The following is a 22,157-nucleotide window of genomic DNA, read 5'->3' as shown; positions in this document are numbered from 1 at the left end:
TTCGCTGATTAATTCAAGTTCAGCTGCAAAGCAGAGCAAAATGTGCAGCTGCTGTGATCTTTATACAGCACTAGAATCCAAAGGCATATGTGGCACTGCCTATTTACAATGCTTTTGTTTCTCTCTGTTTTAACTAAGACAATAAATGTGAATTCCTGTCAAGCTTTCTGTTTTCATGTTCTGTGAAATTCGCGTTTTTACAAACCCACCTTCCATTACTAAGAAAAAGGTTTCAACCAAACAAGTCAGAACTTACAACATTTCAAAAATCTCTTAGATGAAATATAATATCCAGCAATGATTTAAAAACATATGATCCCAGTTATGAACATAATGGACAAACAATATTTGTTAAAATCTGATTGTATAAGCCATAATCATTTAAATAACATAATATGTGAAAGAATAATGTGAATGTCACTTTTTTTTTACAAAACTCCAGTGTTCAATTGAATTTTTTTCATGCGAACATAAATAACAAGCTAGAATGAATAAATAGTTATGCTGAATAAATAAGATAATGATTATAAATAATATGAACTTCAGTGTAAAATTCATTACAACAGAATTAACGCAGCATTATTATTTTTACTGTGGTTTTCACACTATTAGACTACTAATCATACTCTGTAAGGCATTTCCTTTTCACTCTGGATCTGGTTCCACACACTACAGCTCAAGTCATATATCAATATGACCTCCTAGCCTTAAACATGCACAGCTGACATTAACACACCACAAACACCAGATACACACAGACACTCCTTTAGTGTCTATGCCATAACTAAACTTTTCAACTTTTTTTTGATCTACATGGTCCTACCCAATTCTCTAGAATTCTCTGGGCATATGTTGACCTGAAAGTCTATTTTAAAACAAATGGCCTCACTGCCCCCCACCCCCATCTCAATACATGCACATTGCCAGTAAACATCAGGATAGTTCAAAAAATCAGCAGTGGAATACCATTGTACTTAATATGTACCAACACACGTAATGATTAGTTCAAAGTTCAGATACCTGTATTCTATTGCAGTGAGTTCTCGATCAAAGCAGCAATGACACAGAGGTGATAGGTAACGACAGAAGCTTCTTCGGTTGCAATGCAGTGAGATCAGAAGCTGTCCTTGAACTAGTTCAGTGTAAATCACTCATTCTTATCCCTTGCCCACAGCAACTCATCACCGAGGGAAAACCAAACTGATTGGAACAGTTAAAGTATAAAGTCCTAACAATGAAAAAGGGCACAATGTAATAATCCTTTTTAGTTGAAGCTACACTGAGAATAAATCTTCTTAGTTTTGTTTCTTACAAATTAACGCATTCAATATACTTTTTTTAAAAATACTTTTGCTCAGTATTTGTTCAGGACTGGTTGCTGCTACCATGGGATGCCCTGCTGATGTCATTAAAACCAGAATCATGAATCAGACAAGAGATAAACAAGGAAGGTAAGTGTGATAAATTAAGTTTATATTCCAGTAAGAGTGCCTTCTATGCATTTTTCGCTGGAATTCCAATCTCAATATGGCATCCAACACAAAGCAGAAATGTCCGGTCCACTGGGAGTTGGGGATTATTTTCATTTCATTGATTCCAAAAGAGTTTCATGTTTGTTCATTTTTGCTACTAGGGGTTTATTATACACATCCACAGTGGATTGCCTGATGCAGACAGTAAAGAGAGAAGGGTTGATGTCATTGTATAAAGGATTTCTGCCAACCTGGGCAAGGATGGTAAATGTCTCTATCATTTTCAAAATACCCCTTTAAAGCTTTTGTGGTTTTTGCATTAACAAGATTTTCATTTCTGTTGCAGGCACCTTGGTCATTGACATTCTGGCTCACGTTTGAACAAATAAGAAAAATCACAGGCCTCAATTCCTTTTGACACCATTTCAGAGCAGATTCTGATTTAACTTCATTGGAGTTCCCTTTGAGGACTGTATCACCGAGCACCATCCAGTTCTGGGTAGGCTGGAATTGAAAAATGTTCCATTGAAATCAGTTTGTGGTGGTCATCCTAACTCTCAGTCTGGATGTTGCAGTTAGCACAAATTTTTAATCTGTTAACTTCACTTAAGTTCAGTGTACTTTTGTGTGAGGAAGATTCAGCTGTATGTCTCTATTAACTATTAAAATACTGAAGTTTTGTATTAATTTGATGGCAGTGAAAGATTATGAGGACATGTTATAAAACTAGAGAGGACTAAGCTGATTTACATCTGTCAGTACAGACCCACCATAGGTGAGGCACGTTGGTCAATAGTCAGGAGGGACTTGTTCCGGGATTTCTCAATGTTGACTCCATGCTCTATGAAGTCTCATGGCATCAAACTGAATACTACCACGAAAATTTCCTACAACTGGAAGTAACATTAGATGAGGGAGCAAAGGCACAGAATGTATTCTTGATGATGGATACAGAAGTTACCTACGTAGAATGGGTCAGTAGTACTAACTGAACTGGCTGATTGCTTGACTAGGCATGATGCAGGTATTGAGGAAACCAACAAGAGAACAAAGCCTATGGAATCTTGTCCTGATCACCTTAACTATTGTGGACATACCTGTTTGTGACCATTATAGGAAAGAATGATCACTGCGCAGTCATTGTGGAGACATGCCACTGACCATGACTTGCATTATGGTTTGTAGCAAGCTGCTGTGGCAAAGGGGTTAGATTCAGAACTGATTTAGCAGCTTAACATTGTGCATCAACAAGGTTCTGTGGGACATCGGCAACAACTGAATTGTATTCAACCACAATTTAACCTTATATAGGCCTCTACCATTACCATTAAACCTTGGGATTGACCATGGTTCAAAGAAGAGTGCAGGAAATCACTCCAGGAGTAACAGGCACTCCTAAAAATGAGGTGTTTACCTGGAAATGCTACAACAAAGGTCTATTTCAAGCTAAGCAGGAGGAAGTACCTTGCAGTAGACATAGCTTAATGATCCCCAATCAACGAATTAGATCAAAGCTCCGCATTTTTGCCACATGTATAGTAAATGGTGGTGGACAATCAAAACAACTAATAGGAAGAGTAAGCTGTGCAAACCTCTCCATCCTCAATGAACTTTGAACTGTGACAGTAAAAATTTTTATCAGTATTTAGGCTTAGTCATTTAATTGCCATACCTGAGACCTATCATGGGCTCCAAATGGTTTTAAAAAGGGCAGAAACTGACTTACGATTGTTGCTTTGATTGCCTGATCTGGTGGAGGCAAGTTCATGAATCCATCAATAAATAAAGATCAGTCCAAGGTGACATTTGGATCTGTGTCTCCTTTCTGTAAATTGCAATCTAGCCTCCAGAATTCACACTGAATTATACTTCAACCGCTGCTTTTGAGCAACACAGTGGATGTGTAAGCAAGAACTGTATGATACACACTTTCACACTTTTACGTCTCACTCTGCCTCTCTAAACCCAAATCAGTGCCCAGTATAAAAACAACTTGGGAGAACCACCATTTACTGAGAACCCAAGATCGACAAACTTTATCACTGTAGCTCAATACAAGTCAATAATTAAACAACTGACCTCAGGTTTCAAATCTAATAGCACATCAACTCTTAAAAACTTTTAAACTCCTTTGCCCTCATGTCTGGGTTTGACACCATTCCTTCTTTATAAGTGAATACCTTTGTTTGTGCGTGTGTCTGATGTTGCATTCCTACTGTTCTTTTTGGGGTCATGGTAATAAAATTCTTCTTTCACTTAAGAAAAGCTTATAATTTGGTTCCTTTTTTTAACAAATTTCTAATTGAAATGAGATATCTGCATTCTAAAAACGGAAATATAAATATTTGTTGTGCCTGACCGGGAGGGGTTAAAAGGAAGGGAACCAATTTCCTGCTTTTCACCTCATTACAGTAAGCATATGATCAATAAGCTTCACTTGGCTGGGAAGGAGCTACCACTTCTGACAGTGGGGACAGCACGATGGCTACGTGGTTAGCATTGCTGCCTCACAGTGCCAGGGACCCGGATTCGATTCCGCCCTCTGGCAACTACCTGTGTGAAGTTTGCACGTTCAGCCCGTGTCTGCATGGGTTTCTGCTGGTGCTTCAGTTTCCTCCCACAGTTCAAATAGGTGCAAGTTGGGTGGATTGGCCATGCTAAATTGCCTACGGTGTTCAATAATGTGTTGGGTAGGTGCGTTAGCTATGGGAAATAAAAGTTAGGAGGTGACTATGGTGGGGCGTTCTTCAGAAGATTTTGTGTGGACTTGTTGGGCCAAATGGCCAGTTTCCACATGGTGGGGATTCTTTGAACTATGTGAGACAACCTGAGTGAGTATATAAGATAAAGTGTGAAGCTGGATGAACACAGCAGGCCAAGCAGCATCTCAGGAACACAAAAGCTGACGTTTCGGGCCTCGATCCTTCATCAGAGAGCTCTCTGATGAAGGGTCTAGGCCCGAAACATCAGCTTTTATGCTCCTGAGATGCTGCTGGGCCTGCTGTGTTCATCCAGCTTCACACTTTTTATTATCTTGGATTTTCCAGCATCTGCAGTTCCCATTATCTCTGAGTGAGTATATAGTTTGGGCATTTTGGAGCAATGTGGGAAATCAGTGTAAAGGGGAAGAGGTTTTTTTGCTTGCATTTTTAATTCATAGTTTATAAGTTTTATTTTAACAAGATGAATTTAAAGCCTAGAATTGAGAGCCCAGCACAGGGTGATGTCACAGGAAAATCATAAGTTCATTGGTTGCTAATAGCTAGCAATTTGACTATCTATTTGTAGGTTACTTTCAGATTAAAGATAAATGGGAGAAAGATTACAAACTAAAAGCCTAGCAGCACATTTAAGACAAAACAAAGTAAGAACTAAGTACATAAAATGAAGATGTAGGGTCAGGTGATGTGTTGTATCTGCATGATGAGGGAACTGGTGCGCCCTATTATAGTTCACAGTGACCACATTTGTCGCAAGTGTTAGATGTTTGAGGAACCCTGACTCAGAACTGATGATCTGGGGTCTAAGCTTTCAATACTGTTGAAGGGGGAGAGTTACCTGGATGCTGTTTCAGGAGGCAATCACTTCCTTTTCGATTAACCACCTCGAATTTGGTCAGAGACAGGAGGCTGTGACTATGAGCAAGGCAGGTGGAGGGATCCAGGAGGCAGTGTCTAACAGGTCACCAAAAAAGTCCAATACAACATTGACCTCTGTAGAGAATATAAAAGGTTAAGTGTTACATTTTATGGATCAACATTTTTCTTAACTTTTTACATCATTCAAAGTATTTCAAATTGAGAGTAAGTAACTGTCATCCTCCTTTTACCTTCCCTCCTAAGTAGAACCCTGCCAATGAAAGTACAAGTCCAACTGGAATTATTACGTTCAGGTTAGTAGTTATTACAGAACAAGAGCAAAAATAAATGTGGCATGGTTTTATTCATTCAAGCACAAAGTTTCAGCTTTGGTCTCCGATTAGTCTGACTTATTTCATTCACTGTGGCAGTCAACACTAGTCTGAGTAATTAATGTACAGAAGGGAATGGAAGGATTTGGAGAACACAACATCAAAGTCTGAAGCCAAAATCTCTGCAGAAATACCAATAATAAGCCTGTGCAATTCCTATATAAACATAATACTAGATTGTATAAGCTGGAATAGAGTATACATTTATGGAGATTTTGTTTTTGCTGTATTAGACATTTATTAGATATTTTGTCATCCTTAAGACTGTCCTGGCAGCTAATGGAAGATTCCAACTATCACAACATATGGTATAGTTTAAGAAAATAGCTTTTTTTTTGGAAAATATGTAATCTAGGTCTGAAATGCCATGCATAGTATTAGCCATCTCATTTAAGGAAGGATGAAAGTGCCCTGGGACACAGTTCTAAGAATGTTTACTGGACTGATACCTGGAATGAGAGTTGTTTAATGAGGCAAAGTTGGAGAGTCTAGACTTGTATCTGCTGGAGTTTAGAAGAATAAGAGGTAAGTTGATTGAAATATAAAGGCTCCTGAGGAGTCTTGAAAGGGTAGATGTGGAAAGCATGTTTCTCTTTGGATTGAATCTCGAGCTAGGAGTCACTGTTATATCTCAGCGTCACTCATTAGAACAGATGAGCTAATTCTTTTTTCCCCTCAGAGGATCATTAGTCTTTGTAGTTCTCTTCCTGAAAAGGTGTTGGAAGTAGAATCCTTCAATATTTTTAAGGGTGAGGTAGATAAGTTCTCACCCCTTTGCTTAGCGAGAATCTATTGGGGTAGGCGGGAATTGAATTTGAGATTACAATCCAATCAGCAATGGGATGATGGAAAGACTTGACAGGCTGAATGTCCAATTCCTGTTTCTAACTTGCATATTCATGCGTGAGTAAAGTCCTGAAATTATGATGGAAATTGCCAAGTTGATTTAAGCAAATAGCTTATTCTAATGAAGAGCTTATGCTTTCCATCAAATAAGTCAGCAATCTTGAAATTTTGAAGCAAATACTTTTGAGTTCAAATCTCAGCATGGGAAATTGTGAAACTGACTTCAAAAAGTAAGATCCAGGACAAAAGAAAGTTACCAGATTGATTGGCTTTTCTGCAACAATTCACTCAAGTCCTTCAAGGAAGCAAGTCTATTAGCCTTATCTCACCAGACCTATATATGATTGCAATACAATACCTTGGGATTACCTATGAATTCCCCTTTGTGGTAGTTACCTGAAAGTCACTCACTTCTCCCAATAATTTAAGAAAATCTTGATAGCCTAATTTTGGAAGCACAAACAGAAGGTACTGTACAGCAGCCAGGAAGGTTTACTATGGTTAAGAAAAATACAAAGAAAAATGGTTCACTTTTTGCAGATATATTGTTATTACAAAACTAAGAGTGTTGCAGAAGAAGGTATCTCTCACTGATACTTAAGGCTGGGGTTTACCAAAGGAAAGCTATCATCAATTCACATCAAGAACTTTAATACAATTGATCAATGATGCATTGATGAAAAATGCCAAGTTCTACAATGTGGTCACCCATTCTGTGTTGATTCCGCTACTGTAGAAGAGATCACACTTTTGAGCAGTAGATGAGAATGGAAGAAGTACAAAAAAATTCTCTGCTTCACCTGGAAGGAGTGATTGGGACCTAAGATTTTGAGGGGGTAAAGAGGTAGGTGTTACATCTCTAAGACTGGACTTTAAATTTAAGTGGTTCAGAAATCATGTGTTGACTAGATATGATTTTCTCACTTTATACAGTCTTACCTTCATTGGAAGCTACACACTAAAGAACGTTAGCAGCCTATTTTTTTACTGAGAGCATCACAGTCAAACTTAATTTACTGTCCATAATTGCAAACGTTTGGACAGATCACTGAATATTAACTGAGGTGATAACTGAAGGGGAGATGGACATACGGGATTCATGAGATATTTAACGTAGAGTATAGCTGACTCAAAGCTTGCCTGTGAGACATGAACCAATGGAGCAATGTAATCAAGAGGTGGATGAAGGTTTGGCTTGTGGGAGAGACAGTGAGTCATATGATAATCTAAGTTTTTTAAAAAAGAGCAAATCAGGAAAGGGAGTAAGATGGAGAGATAGCAGAGCATGGAGCTGGAAGAACACAGAAGGTCAGGCAGAATCAGAGGAGCAGGAAAGCTGACATTTCGGGTTGGCACCTTTCTCCAAAAATGGGAGGGAACTGCAAAATAAAGAGAAAAGGAGTAGGGCTGGAGAATGTAAGTGGGATGGTGATGGGTGAATGCAGGTAGGCAGAGGTGGGGATTGGTCAGTGGGATGGGTGGAGTGGAGAGATGGGAGAGAAGATGGACAGGTTGTGTCAGGTCAAAGAGACTGGGATGAGAGGGAGGGTTGGACATGCAATGAGGCCAGGGAAATTTTAAAAGTGTTGAATTCCATGTTTAAGCCATCAGGCTGTGGGCTCTTGAGGTGGAACATGAGGTGCTGCCCCTCTGTTTGTGGGTGTTGTCATTGTGACTCTGGAAGAGGCCCAGGATGGACACACCACCCTGGGGGGGTGTGTTAAAGTGGTTGGTGACCAGAAGGTTTTGTCATTTGTCATGTACAGAGCACAGATGCTCAACACAACGGTCTCTGAGTCTACACTTGGTCTCACCGTTGAAGGGGAGGCCACATCAGGAGCAGCGGATTCAGTAGGCCAAGTTGACGGATGTGCAAGTGAACTCCTGTCTAATGTGGAAAGTTTGTTTTGTGCCTTGAATGGAGGTGTAGCAGCAGGTGCAGCACTTCCTGCAGTTGCAGGGAAAGGTGCAGGAGGTGGTAGGGTTAGTGGGGAGCGTGGAGCGGACAAGGGAGTTGAGTAGTGTGCAGTCCCTACAAAAGGCATATAGGGATGGGGAGGGAAATATCTCCTTGTGGGGTTGGATTGTAGTCGACGGAAGTGGAGGAGAATGATACTTTGGATGCAGTGGTTGGTGGAGTGATATGTGAGGACAAGGGTATTCTGTCTTTATTTTTGTTGGGGTGTGGGGATGTGAGGGGAGAAGTGCGGGAAATGTAAGAGATGCAGTTGAGGGCATTTTCAATCACCAGAGGAGAGAGGTTAAGCTCTTTGAAATAGGAGGATATCTGGGATGTCCATGAGTAGAACACCCCATCTTGGGAGCAGATGCGGCAGAGACAGGTGAATCAGGAGTAGGAGATTGCATTCTTGCAGGAAGTTGTGTGCCTTATTGTGTTACCTTTAACTCCAACGCCTGCAGTTCTTGCTATCTCTAAGATGGGGAGATGATGTGATTAAAGGAACAGTTGTTAAACAAACCCTCAAAACTGCACAAATTGATTACTCAAACGTGTACAGTCCCTAAAATCGTTTGGGAGAATAGGACTCGTCTTTGTATGTTTGTATCTGATAAAGATAGCTCATTTGGATGCTGGGGAAACCCTCAGCCTTTATGATAAGGCCGGTTGATTTTACCTCTATCACCTAGAAACCCAATGTTATTGGGTTCGGGCTGGAAGTTGGGAGGACTGGGAGTATGGAAGAGAAGATGCTGGGAAGGAAGCCTTTTTTTTCTGCTGTTGTGGCAAATTGCCACTGGAAATTTAGCATCATTTTTGCCCATCTGGTGACCAACTGAATCATTATGACAAAATTGATGGTTATGTCTGTGCTTATAAGAAGACCCTTAGCCCTATGGGGAGACCAGCAGGAAAACCCTTGTGGCCCCACAATGGGTTCCTGGGGATTGGGTAACTGTTTTGTTTGTGGATTGCTTTAGACTTGAAATGGCCTTGTGCTGACTAAGATACCCAGCTTTTTGGTCTAACTCCGTGAACTTTGAATAATCAATATGAAATTTATTACATTACAATGACTATTTATTTACATGTTACACATTCTCCCTGATTTACAAAGGTCCAACGTATGAATGCATGTACATACGATTGAGGTCCCGTATGAAAAATAATTTTAATGATTTGATGTGAAAAGGTCTGCTCGTACTTACAAACAAGCCATTTTATATTGTACTTTATTGTGTTCTGACCTGTGTACAAATTGATTTACAAATGTACTCAGAAACTGAACCCCTTTGTGACCTGGTGACTGCCTGTACAAGAATATGATCTACTTAACTACAGAGACTGGTAGGACCAGACTATCCCCAGGTCTAGGGGTTGCATTGGGGAAACGAAGCATAGACTGGGTGACCGCTTCACAGAGCGTCTATGTTCTGCTTGCAACAAAAACCCTGAGCTACCTGTTCCCTGCCAGTTTAACACACTACCCTGTTCCCTGGCCAACATCTCTGTCTCCAGCAAAGCTCAACACAAGCTGGAAGAACACCTCATTTTCTGGTTTGGGACCCCCAGCCCTCCAGACTCAATATTGAATTCAATAATTTTAGGGCCTGAATTCTCCCATGTCCCAACTCCCTACCCCATACACCAGGCCTTGTTATCACAATGGCTGAAGAATAGAATTCTTTCTTAACAAAATGAAATCAACAGAAATCCTTTCAGTAAGCTAAGTCATGCTGAGGTCACTGAAATGATCTAAACGTGTTGAAATTAGCTTCTGAGTGGCATTTTTTAGCTTAGCTTGTAAGATAACCCCCTTAGGGTTGGCGTGGGTAGCAGACTGGTAGAACGATGTTGGCCAGGACTTGGATGTGCAGTGGGATGATCGGAGAAGATATTGTGCCATTACACACCACATGTTGTTAATCACTAACAGTCCTCATTAACAACTATTCATCCTCCCAGCCTGATCGTTACCAACTCCTTTGTCTGTCCAACTGTTCTTCTGTCGCTTTGGGCTCGATCCTATCATTTACTCCCTATCCCACACACCTCTCTACTTTCTGCATATAAACTGATGTTTTCTCAGCCTCTATCACTTCTGAGGAAGGGTCACCAGACCCGAAACATTAACTCTGATTTTTTTTTTCTTCACAGATGCTGCCAGACCTGCTGACCTTTGCCAGCAATTTCTGTGTTTGTTGCTGATTTACAGCATCCACCGTTCTTTTGGTTTTTGTTTTAGACCCAGGTCTGGTTTTATAAGCTCTACGTTACACTGACCATATCCCTGTGATATCAACACAGAGGGTGAAGCTTTCTGCACTCAATCAAGTATTAACAATTTCAGATCTATATGCAACAAGGGACATCCTGTAATGATGCTGTGTGGCCCATGAAGGGGCTCCCTGAAGACAATGGTCATCCCACAGCAATGCTATTGACCTCGCACCGTGATGTGATATGCATTACCTTCTACCTCAGCTAAGTATCCTCCCGAAACTTAATTGAACTCTGCAGGTGTGTTACTACTGAGGCATCCTCCATCCTCATCCTCATCCTCCATGGAGAGGCCAATGGCCTAGTGGTATACTCACTGGACAGTTTATCCAGAAACACAGGTCATATTCTGGGTACCTGGGTTTGAATCCCGCCACAATAGATATCGGGAATTAAGAATCTAATGATGACCATGAACCCATTGCTGATTGTCGGGAAAATCCCACCTGGTTCAATAATGTCCTTTAGGGAAGGAAACTGCCATCCTTACCCGGTCTGGCCTACATGTGCCTCCAGATCCACAGCAATGTGGTTCACTCTGAACTGCCCTCTGGGCAATTAGGGATGGGTAATAAATGCTGCCTAGCCAGCAATGCCATCATCCCATTAATGAATAAAGAATAAAGGGAGATGCATCTTTGGCAGTAACTAACTACAGCTGATCTTATCAGAAGCTTTGAGTTATCAACTCTCTGACTGGCAGCTATAAGGCATGAACTGCTGTTCCCAAGTAGACAGCAGCCCCATTGGGCTTTTATTGCTATTGCTAACAATATCTTCCCCGATCATCCCACTGCACATCCAAGTCCTGGCCAACATCGTTCTACCAGTCTGCTACCCATGCCAACCCTAATGGGGTTATCTTACAAGCTAAGCTAAAAAATGCCACTCAGAAGCTAATTTCAACACGTTTAGATCATTTCAGTGACCTCAGCATGACTTAGCTTACTGAAAGGATTTCTGTTGATTTCATTTTGTTAAGAAGGAATTCTATTCTTCAGCCAAATGTTATGAAACAAAACCATAGCACAAATCCTCATGTTATTGTTTGCACACTTGAACTTGACATATTTTTCATAAGGAAATCAATAATAACAAAAACAAATTGCTTTATGAATTAGCTGTTGCCACCAGTGAAGGCTAATAATTGGCATCAGTTCCCAGGGAAGTGAAAATAAGGTTTCTGATTTTTGTCTTGGGATTTGCTGCCAGAAAGACTGCTTAATGTAGTGTTGGAAGAAGATAGGATCAGATTTTCTGATTTATTTCAGATTTCTAGGATCAACAGTACTTAGCTTTTACAAACATATTTTAGGGATAAAAACAAAGTGGTTGTCCTTATTTTTAGCATTTTATTATAAGGAATCAGGCAAAAATTATTCAATCATTTAAATCTGTCCCCTTAGAGTGGGCTTTTACCATCTGCGATTAATACAAAATCACTGGTAATTTTACTCCATCAGCACAGGAAATAATTATCACCTTTGAGCCTAATTATGTGTGACAGAACCAGCTTTAGCACAAATGGAGCACGCAAGCATGATTTGAATGCCTGACGTTTTCTGCCACCTCATTTGAGTTGCCAAGGAATGATGAAAAACAGTAAGCTGGTCAAAGGAAATAAGGTGTAATTTGAGTTCTGTTAAGTATTAGTTTTTATTGCTAAAAAGCTATTTACTTACCCAGCGCCAGTAATTTAAGATAAAATGCTGAATTGTCAATGAATTAAATGTAATGTATAGTGAGTGGTGTGTTCCTATAGCATCACATTGAAACAAAAATATTAACACATTGCTAGCCCTTTGAGCATAAACCGTGTTTTTATTTTATTTAATATCTTTACAAATCCAACCTTGTTATGAAACTGAAAATAAACAGTTTTCAGATGGAACTTCGTTCTTAATGTAGTCAGTTTCAGAGACATCCGAAATGACTGATGCTGCAAAATCTCATAAGCATGAGTACTCAAAGGGTTAAATAACATCACAAGACTAACGCACCAAGAATTGAAGCTTTTTTAGTTCAGAGACTCATGTTCTGTACACATTGAATGCACAGTCTGGAAGTGAAATAAATTGTCTGGGATGCAAATAATTAGTTGAGAAGCAAATTATTACATAGCAGAAGAATTATCTATTGAAGGTAAAAAAAAAAGCTCTTGTATAATTTAACTTCTAAAAGGTTAAAAACATATCTAATGTAAAATTTATTCTACTGTTTCCATGGCATTAGAAAATATTCTGAAATGTTACTCATTTGGTAAACTCACATTTACAGTGTCCATAAGTGCACCTTGAGGGCTTTTTCAGTTTGTTTTGGCCACACCTGAAAATCTGTAGACAGTATCTACATTTAAAAGATGACTCCTGTTCCTTTAAATTAAGGCCTAAATAATTATGATTTAGAACACGGATCCACTGAATTCTAAGAACAAGGACTTTGATTTAATTGTGTCAGAAACCTGGAATTAAAGGATGAATAATTGTAATGCTTGATAAGGTTTAATATTATAATCTAATCTTACTGTTCAAGTTAGAATTTTGTTTCTTTTTTTGCATATCCGTATGTCAAACTACAACTCCCTTAAGCCGACATAGAAATTCCCCTCAAATCTTGTTAAGATTTATTTACTTGCCTACTACATAATCTTCCTAAATCCTGATCAGTTCCAGTTGTTACCTCAATGCCCCAGTACCATCTTTGTAGTGCCTCAGATACTTTGGGTGTTAAAACGGTTTCATAAATACAGGCAATTACAGTAAGCCACTGCTAAACTTTGGACAATCCTCAGTATTCAAGATATTTTACTGTGTTGATGCAATACAGCAACGTTCCAACAGGGTCACCAACCAAAGAGTTTGAAATTCTTAATTTTTGGACTTTACAGCATAAATGTGTGAAATAAATGTAGAGACAGGAGATTTTTTTTTAGGAGACATTTTTAATGTATCTGCATTTGTCAGGTATTGTAGCTAACTTTCATTGAGTGTTTTATTTTGTGCAGGCAGAAAAAATATTTTGATCAATGAAGATTTGTTATTTCAACTAGATGGCCTTAAATATGATTTCATTAGGGATTTAAGCCCAAGAGGCTAGGAATGAAATTTCAGAGAGAGTGAAGTCAGCACAGAGTAATTCTGTCTCTGTCCTGGTCTCATGCTGTGACTATCTGAAAGGGATGGGAGAGAAAGTAAAATAGTGGCATTCTAGCCAAAAGAATATTATGGGCTGTGTCAATAGTAAACACTTAGTTAAACGTATAATACAAGATTGATTAATTTATTAATAGAAAAATTAAAAGATAATTTGATAACCTATTTGAACATTAATTTATCAAATTTTATTCATTGTATATTGTTAGTATTTAATTAATCCGATCTGGGGATAAATTTAAAACTAACTAAGGGCAGATCATAACATTAAAAGCAACTTGAATTTTTCATTGAATTAAGCCCTGAGAAGGATATATTCAGTAAAGGGTACATGCCTCTACAGCCTGGGGAATGGGTCAGGATATAGCAGCCAGTCCAAACCATAGAGCTAACATGACTAGGGAGATGTATAGTAATCAATCAGGGATCGGGCCATTCTCAACTCGGTCTACCTGGCTAGACTGTTGAGGGGTGTGGGTCACGGTCAGTCTGTTGGGCCCAACCAAAAAAACTATGGGAAAAGGATGAGGGGGACCAGGGAGGGCACTGCCTTTGGAAAGAGACTGTTTTTTTGGGATTGGCCCTGCTGGGATGAATGACAAGTGTAGGCTCATGTAGATGGGTTGAATGGGAAATTGGGAATCTGAAGCCAGTGGAGTTCATGGGAAGGGCAATTAGGCAGGGAATCTGGATGTTCGGTACCCTGTGACACTTGGAGACACAGAGTCCAAAGATCTGCCACAGGGTCCATCATGCTGGAAATGAAAACCACCCAATGGGAAAGAAAATGTCTATGATCACAACCAGAGTGGGCAGGATAAGTATCTTCATCTGTGAGGAAGGCGTGTGCTGGACCCACTGATGTGAAACCCTTTAAAAGGTGAGAATAATAGAGACAGGCCCTTGAAATGTACAGGAAGCAAAACTATGTGGTCCTTAATCCCTTGGCTGCCTGTGTGCTGAACACCTTCTTGCCCAGCTGAATGGAAAGCAAATTGGGAAAGCAACAATGATAGGATGTTCAATGGTTGTAGGAACAGATGCAAGTCTCTGATTGCATTTGTGTTGCCAGTGTTGCATGTGCCAGTTTCCAAGATTGTCATGCAGCTGTAGTGTTCAAAGTAGTCATTCTATATGAGCAATTTTGGACTTTTCTAAGATAAATGTAAGTACTTATTTTGTATGGATAAATAGGGGGTTGCAAAATACTGTGCTTTATTATGTTAATATTTGAAATTTTATACAAGTGCTTCAAGTACCAGAGGTTGAAATACCAAAGGCAATAATTGTGCTTCCCTAATTGCCTTTAACAAGGTTGTGGTGAGCTGCCTTCATGAAACACAACAATACTTGCATATTGGAATATATCAGAGTAAAGAGTAAAACTTCAAAGTTTGCTAATAATTTGGTAAATAGTGAGGTACCAACGACAACATGACATAAATGAGCTAATAGAATTGGCAGACAATTGTCAGATGGAATTTAATATATGAACATATGAGATGGTGCACTTTAAAAGAAGGGAAAGAGTCAACCAATAAACATATATTCAATGGAACAGTTTCAATAAGTGTAAATGGACAGATGAACCTGGAGTTTTGTGTGCACACATCTTTGAAGGTGTCAGTTAGCGAAGCATCAGGAAATTTGGGCTTCAGAAATAGAAGCATTAAGGGAAGTGAACCTTTTTAATATTATTGCTGGAGTATTGTGTCCATTTCTGATCACCCTACTTTCGGAAGAATGTGAGGTCCTTGAGAGGGTTTGGGAGAAAATCTACCATGGTTTCAGGAATGAGCCACTATAACCAAACAAATCGGTTAGAGAAGCTAGGTAGTTCTCCTTGAAGAAAATGAAGTTGAAGGGATATTTGGTACAGGTGCATATTTTTGTAAAAGACTGGATAAGGTAGGCTTTTGTTTCCTTTTACCACATAGAAAAGTGACTTCAGGTCAATGACTGAAAAGTTTGCATAATAGATATGAGGGGTATGCTGAATAAAAAAAATCGTGGTAATAACCTGGAACTTATTGCTGAAATAGGTGGTGTAAGTGGAGACAATTAATGATTCGAAAAGACATTGGATAGGCACTTGAGGAAAATAACTTGCAGGCCCACGGGATGGGATGGGGCTATCAGGGGGCAGTGGGAAGTGAGAACGTTGGGTCCCCATAACCTTGTAGAAGGTGACAATTTGGCTAGTCTTCTGCCTAGGCAAGAAACAGGGAATGCTCTGGGTCTGCTTGAAACTAGACAAATGGCACTGCTGTTTTCCACTGGGTGCCTGTCTCAGGGCAGTCAAATAGCACCCAATTGCTTTGGGAAGCTGGAGATCATCTCGAACACTCCAGCTGACCTCTATTGACAGTGTTTCAGTTGCTTATTAATGAATACAATTGGTCAGCTATCTCACGGGTTTTTGATGTTCTGGTGGATCCAAAACTGCTTCTGCTTTGGTTGTGTTGGAAACACACAATAACATTTGTATTCCATCAATGTTTCCTAAGGTTAGCAATAATGTCTAAATGATCTGCTTTTGTAATGCTGATTGAGAGAAAGATGTTGGCCAAGACACTGGAAAAACATGCTGTTCTTCTTCCAAATAGAATTGGAATCTCAACCTTGGCTTTTTAATTCATTAAATCCTTGGAGGGGTTTTGAACCTGGATACTTTTGAATCAGAGGCAAGAATGCTAACAACTGAGCTGATGGCTTAATTGTTATGATACCTTAGTCAAAATGATTAGCACTGCAAATGTGGAAGGGAAACAAGTACGTTGACTGATGTTGACATTTTCAGACCCCATTTCCTCTATTCTGAACCTTGGCAGGGTCTCAAAATCCTGCCCAATGACATACCAACTCTCACATCCAAAATCCTGTTCACAAGTAGACAAACAGGAGGCTGGAAAAACACAGAAAGCCAAGCAGTATCAGGAGAAGGAGACGTCAACATTTCAGGTATTACCCTTCAGGACTGGATGTGGGAGTCTAATTGGAGTTAGCAGAAGTGTTGAAGATGATATGTTGTATGCGGAGGCTGGTAGGGTGGAAAGTGAGGACAAGCAGACCCTATCTTTATGTTTGGAGGGGAAGGCTTAGAGCTGAGGAGCAAGGAATGGAAGAGGCATGGTGGAGGGCTGTCTGGATGACAGAAGGGGGAAAGAAAGTTGGTTGAAATAGGAGGGCATCTAGGATTCTTGGGAGTAGAACATCTCATCAGACCAGATGCAATGGAGAAGAGAAATTGGGAGAACAAGATGGAGTTTTTGCAGGATGCAGAGTGTGAGGAGGTGTAGTCCAGTTAGCTATAGGAGCCTGAGTGTTTATAGTAAATATCGGTCTGCAAATTGTCACCAGAAATGGAAGCAGAGAGGTCAAGAAACAGGAGGGAAGTGTCTGAGATAGACCTAGTGAACATGAGGATGAGGTGGAAATTGTTAGTGAAGCTGATGAACTGCTCCAGTTCAGCCTGTGTGCAGATGGCAGCACCGATGCAGTCATTGATGTAACAGCAGAAGAGTTGGGGAACCGTACCAGTGTATGTGCTGAAGAGGGACTGTTTGACATAACCAACAAAGAGGCAGATGTAGCTGGGCCCCATGTGAGTGCCTATGACAACCCCCTGGATTTGGAGAAAGTGGGAAGAATTGAGGGATAAGTTATTGAGGGTCAGGGCTACTTTAATTACTTAGATTAATTTAATTTAATTTAATTTAATTTGGCAAAGCAGAGGAGGGTATTGCTTGGGGTGGGGAAGAGCTGAATGGGTCTGTTGGAGAGGAAAGTACTGAGGGCCTGCAGGCTGTCAGTGTGGAATAGGGACGTGTGTGGGGATTGCACGTCCATAGTAAAAATGAAGTGCTGGGGGCCAAGGAACTGGAAGTTTCCGAAGAGATGGAGGGTGTGGCTTGTGCTTCAAACGTAGGTGGGGATTGCCTGGACTAAGTGGGAGAACGAAGTTGAGGTAGGAAGAGTTCAGTGGGGCAGGAACACGCAGAGACAATGGTTCAGCCAGGGTCATTGGGCTTATGGATCTTGGGGAGTAGATAGAACCGGGCAGTGTGGGGCTAGGTAACTATCAGATTGGAGGTGTTGGAGGGGAGATTACTGGAGGTGATGGGGTCATGGACAGTGTGGGAGACTGTGGCTTAATGGGCCTTGGTGGGATCATGGTCAAGGGGGAGGTAGGATGCAGTGTCAGAGAGTTGGTGTTCAGCCTCTGTGATAATAGATGTCCATCCTCCAGACTATCTCCGCACCCCAAACCCCACACACCCCCTTTGTCAGTGGGTTTGTTAGTGAAACAGAGTTTGGTGCAAAGAAAATGGATCACGGCACATTCAAAGTGGGTGAGGGAGATGGAGAAATTGAGGCGGTTCATGTCATGTTGGCAGTTAGCAATAAAGTGGTCCAGGGTGGGTAAGAGGCTGTGAGGCGTTGTTGAAGATGAGGACGAAGGTTAGAGGCAGGAGAAGGAGTCCCGGGAGGGTGGTTAGAAGTCTTTATTGAAGAAGAAGACATTGAGGCAGAGGCAGCAGAAGAAGAGCTCTGCATGTTCACAAATTGCCTAGTAGAGAAGAGATACATGCAGAAGCATGAATTGATCATCATACCCGTATTTTAAATAAAAACCAAAAGAACTGTGGACACTAATTCAGGAACCAAAACACAAATTGCTGAAAAAGCTCAGCAGGTCTCGCAGCATCTGTGGAAAGAGGTCAGAGTTAACATTGACTGATCCTTCCTCAGAACGTTCAGAGGAAGGGTCATTTGCCCTGAAATGTTCCCTCTAATTTCTCTTCACTGATGTTACTAGAGCTGCTTTTCCAGCAATTTCTGTTTTTATTACCTGTATTTTATTTGGCCAATATTTGTCTCTCACCAATTTATACTTCTTACAATTCTCAGTCAGGAATAAGGAATGTTATGATGATTTGTTAATGGAACCACTAAAAACATTGAAAGTAGCAGATTCCCTTTCTTAAGAAAACTATTGACTTCAAATTCATTTTCTTTCATTTAATTGTTTGGTATTTACTTGGAAACTTCAAAAATAAACAATCAGTTGAAAAGGTTAAACTCCCAATATATGTAAATTCTTATGTAAATAAAACTACATAAATACTACACAATTTCTGCCTTAACTGTACTAATATTTGGCATCAAATTTTGTGGCAGGTGTACTGGGGAAGACGCGACCTAATAATACAACAATGAGCAAGTTGGCAAAGGACTCCACAATGCTGACAGTGGATGCACATATGAAAAATAAAAAAGAAGATGTGCTTTTGCACAATAAGCTAGACCATCTGTACCGTGGCCATCGCATTGTCCTCTCAACATTACAGCAAGAAAGTACAAATGTAACAGAGGAACTTCAGAATATATTAAGCCAAAAAACAATACTCCAAAAATGTAAATTAGATGATTTAATAACTCAACTAAGGACTTTCAAAAAGGGAGGCAAAACTGAGATTACTTCAGATGGGGATACAACGACCAGTGGAGTAAATTCTTTATTTTTTGGAAGAGCTAAAACAGCTCCTTCAACAACAGTGAGTAATTTACAATCTGGACAACGACGTGCAAGTTTGCTGAATACCTGGGCTGGCTTAGATGGGAGAACCAGTCCAAATTCTTCCCTTCAAGATGAATTAGATGGAAAGTTTTCAACAAATCAGTACATGAAGAAAATGCCTCACATGTCTTCTTCAATTAATAATGTTTCTTCAAGGCCTCCTGGGTTCAGGAGATCTAAATCAATTGTATCTTTGGGACGAAATACTGGAGATGGTGGTAATGGCCAGTGTTTGACACGTAAAGAATTGCGTCGTTTGGCCAGCATGGAAAACATTTGCCAAAAAGTACTAGAGAGACAGAAACTTGACCGTTTACAGGAACGAGAGCAATTCAAGAAGTTCCTGGATGAGAAAATGAAAGAGAAAGTGAATGACTTTATAAAGACATTGGATAAAAACTTGAAATAAATTCCCTTTAAATATGTTACATTTGTAGGCCATGTTTTGGATACACAAATCAACAATTCTCACTGAGCAACCTAGTGTGATGAGTTTTCTTTTTTCATGTGCTCTCAACTGTATTGCATTTTTCAGTTTCCTGTCATTTTGTTACCTCAAAAACATTTTAAAAGAGAAACTCCTAACCTCTATTTACTCAATTTTAGATGATTATAGATAAAAATGTTGGGTCTATGAAAACATCCAACATACTATTGATATACATTGTTAAACTATGATTTGAAAATTAATGACTTTTAAATTGTGGAAATTTCAATTGTTGTGGATCAATATCTGGCAAGTCAATCAAAGGAGTATAATAAAATTTCTCAATCTAGTGTTAGCTGAGTTCTTGGCCCAACTTTTGTATTTCATCACTTCAATCATAAATTTCTATGTTTGGAATAGCCACACAAATACAGAATAATCAACTTGATTTGCCATCTGGAATGGAGCTTTGTATAGATCACAGTTTCCCAAATTTATTTTCCAATGTGCCCCATTCTAACAATTGAAAATGAAGGTGATCCTAAAGCAAAACAGCAAGCCCAGTAGCATAACATTCAGTCTATAATTATTGAAGTTTACATGTAATACATGTTCAACATACCCGTTATATAAAAATGAAAATCTGTCCTTTAAAGTTCTTCATAAGAATATTCATTTATTCATTTGATTTCAGCAAGCTTTCCATTCTTCCCATTGATGGAAGAGTCAGTGAAGTCCTTCTACCCTCCACACCCACAACAAACTATCCCATCCTTGTTACCATCCACCATACAATACAATCCCTCCCTGTCCCCTCTCATTTACAGATACTACAACTAGTTCCTTTTATACCACCATATCCAACTTCTTTACCATTGACCCATACCCCAACCCTCAGTTGCCAGTCCCTGTGAAGCAGACTTGCCATTACAGAATGCCTCTATTGCATCACCCTTCACTTTCTACAGTCTGAAAACCATTGGTGCAGATCATTTACATAAATTGTTTCTTGAGCTGCCGTCAATGTTATCATTCTAACATCCCTTTTAAACTAAGCAAATGTCAAAAATAATTTGTGTGAAGCTATTTGGATATTTTTCAGAAATCTGGCAAAATAGTATGTTATTGCAAGCTATTCTCATATTCTGTCTTTCATGATTTTCGTATTTTGCAAAATGTTTCCAAATACTTCAAGCAACATCAATAATGTAATAATAATATTGACTGTTATGTTTCTTCATAAATATTGTTCAGTCTTCTAATACCAAAAAAAAATCCAAAAACCAGCACCAAGTCACACAAACTTTCTAAAAAATATATATCGTTCCTTTCACGCTTGAGAAATTTTTAAAAATTGTTTTTATAGCCTATGTGGAATTTGTGGCTTCAGAATGTCTCTATATTACTTTACAGCTGTTTTTTTAGAAATAATGTCAAGAAGTCTTTAATGTTCACACAAACAGGCAGGGAGGACCTTGATTTCTTTTGTCTTATCCAAAAGATGGCATCTCTGACAATAAATTGTAATGACTTCCTCCAGGTGGTCTGGTTTCCTCCCACAGTCGAAAGATGTACAGATTAGGTGGATTGGCCATGCTAAATTGCCTATAGTGTGCAGGGGGGTGTCGATTAGATGGGTTATAGGGGCATGGGTCTGAGTGGGATGCTCTGAAGGTCAGTGTGGACTTGTTGGGCCAAAGGGTCCGCTTCCACACAGTAGGGATTCTATGATGATGACATGTTAGCTTAAGAAGCTAGCGAGTTTTGAGAAGATTTGTAGCTCAGGTTGAGGTTCTGGATGTGAGTTTGCTTGCTGAGCTGGAAGGTTAGTTATCAGAAGTTTCGTCACTTTATTTTTATTTGAAAAAATATACTTTATTCATAAAGATGTACAAAAAATAAAACATATTTATACACCTACCCAGTCATGCAAGCCTCACTGGGTTACCCAGGGGGTACATACACCAACTAAAGGAAAAAAAAACAAAGAAGAAAAGAAAGCAAAGAAAATACCCTGGCAGTCGTCACCCCGCACAGTCCCCGTTGGCCCCCTGACTAGTTGGGGAAGGTGCCAGCTGGGCCCAGTTACCAGATAGGGCCCTTTTTTCCATTCTGGACGAGGGGTTTCATACGGTGGTCTTACCCCACCGCGCCTTGGCAGCGGCTGCCCCAAGCTTTAGCGCGTCCCTCAGCACGTAGTCCTGGACCTTGGAGTGCGCCAGTCTGCAACATTCGGTCGGGGTCAGTTCTTTCAGCTGGCAGACCAGCAAGTTGTGGGCAGACCAAAGAGCATCTTTCACCGCATTGATGGTCCTCCAGGCGCAGTTGATGTTGGTCGCGGTGTGCGTCCCGGGAAACAGCCCATAGAGCACGGAGCTGCTCGAGACGAACCTCGACAAATACCACTGCATCTCCCTCCAGACCTCCTGCGCATGGGCATACTCCAGAAGGAGGTGATCGACAGTCTCA

General features: G+C 40.0%; 2 protein-coding genes across 3 annotated transcripts in view; both read left to right on the top strand.

The window, feature by feature from the left end:
* Positions 1–3,695, top strand: part of slc25a27 (solute carrier family 25 member 27) — a 29,855-nt gene extending 26,160 nt beyond the window's left edge. Inside the window, exons 5-8 of the mRNA XM_059645702.1 lie at positions 1,175–1,218; positions 1,300–1,451; positions 1,634–1,736; positions 1,819–3,695. Of these exons, the coding sequence (XP_059501685.1) occupies positions 1,175–1,218; positions 1,300–1,451; positions 1,634–1,736; positions 1,819–1,890 (371 nt within the window). The 3' untranslated portion in view covers positions 1,891–3,695. The remainder of the gene's footprint in view (positions 1–1,174; positions 1,219–1,299; positions 1,452–1,633; positions 1,737–1,818) is intronic.
* LOC125452268 (uncharacterized) lies at positions 1,862–21,137 on the top strand. 2 transcript variants are annotated; one of them, XM_059645424.1, is made up of 2 exons: positions 1,862–1,971; positions 18,862–21,137. In XM_059645424.1, the coding sequence occupies exon 2, from the start codon at positions 18,897–18,899 to the stop codon at positions 19,668–19,670; it is 774 nt and encodes a 257-aa protein (XP_059501407.1). In that variant the 5' UTR covers positions 1,862–1,971; positions 18,862–18,896; the 3' UTR covers positions 19,671–21,137. The 2 variants fall into 2 exon arrangements, with proteins under 2 accessions (XP_059501407.1, XP_059501406.1); XM_059645423.1 differs by lacking the exon at positions 1,862–1,971 and adding an exon at positions 12,267–12,670 and having other exon boundaries at positions 18,862–20,817.
* The last annotated feature ends 1,020 nt before the right edge of the window (positions 21,138–22,157 follow it).

Source organism: Stegostoma tigrinum, chromosome 4 (assembly GCF_030684315.1).
Source record: "Stegostoma tigrinum isolate sSteTig4 chromosome 4, sSteTig4.hap1, whole genome shotgun sequence".
In the NCBI taxonomy this organism is placed as follows: Eukaryota; Metazoa; Chordata; class Chondrichthyes; order Orectolobiformes; family Stegostomatidae; genus Stegostoma; species Stegostoma tigrinum.
The sequence above is the reverse complement of the archived record's forward strand: the minus strand, read 5'-3'. Positions and strand labels throughout refer to the sequence as shown.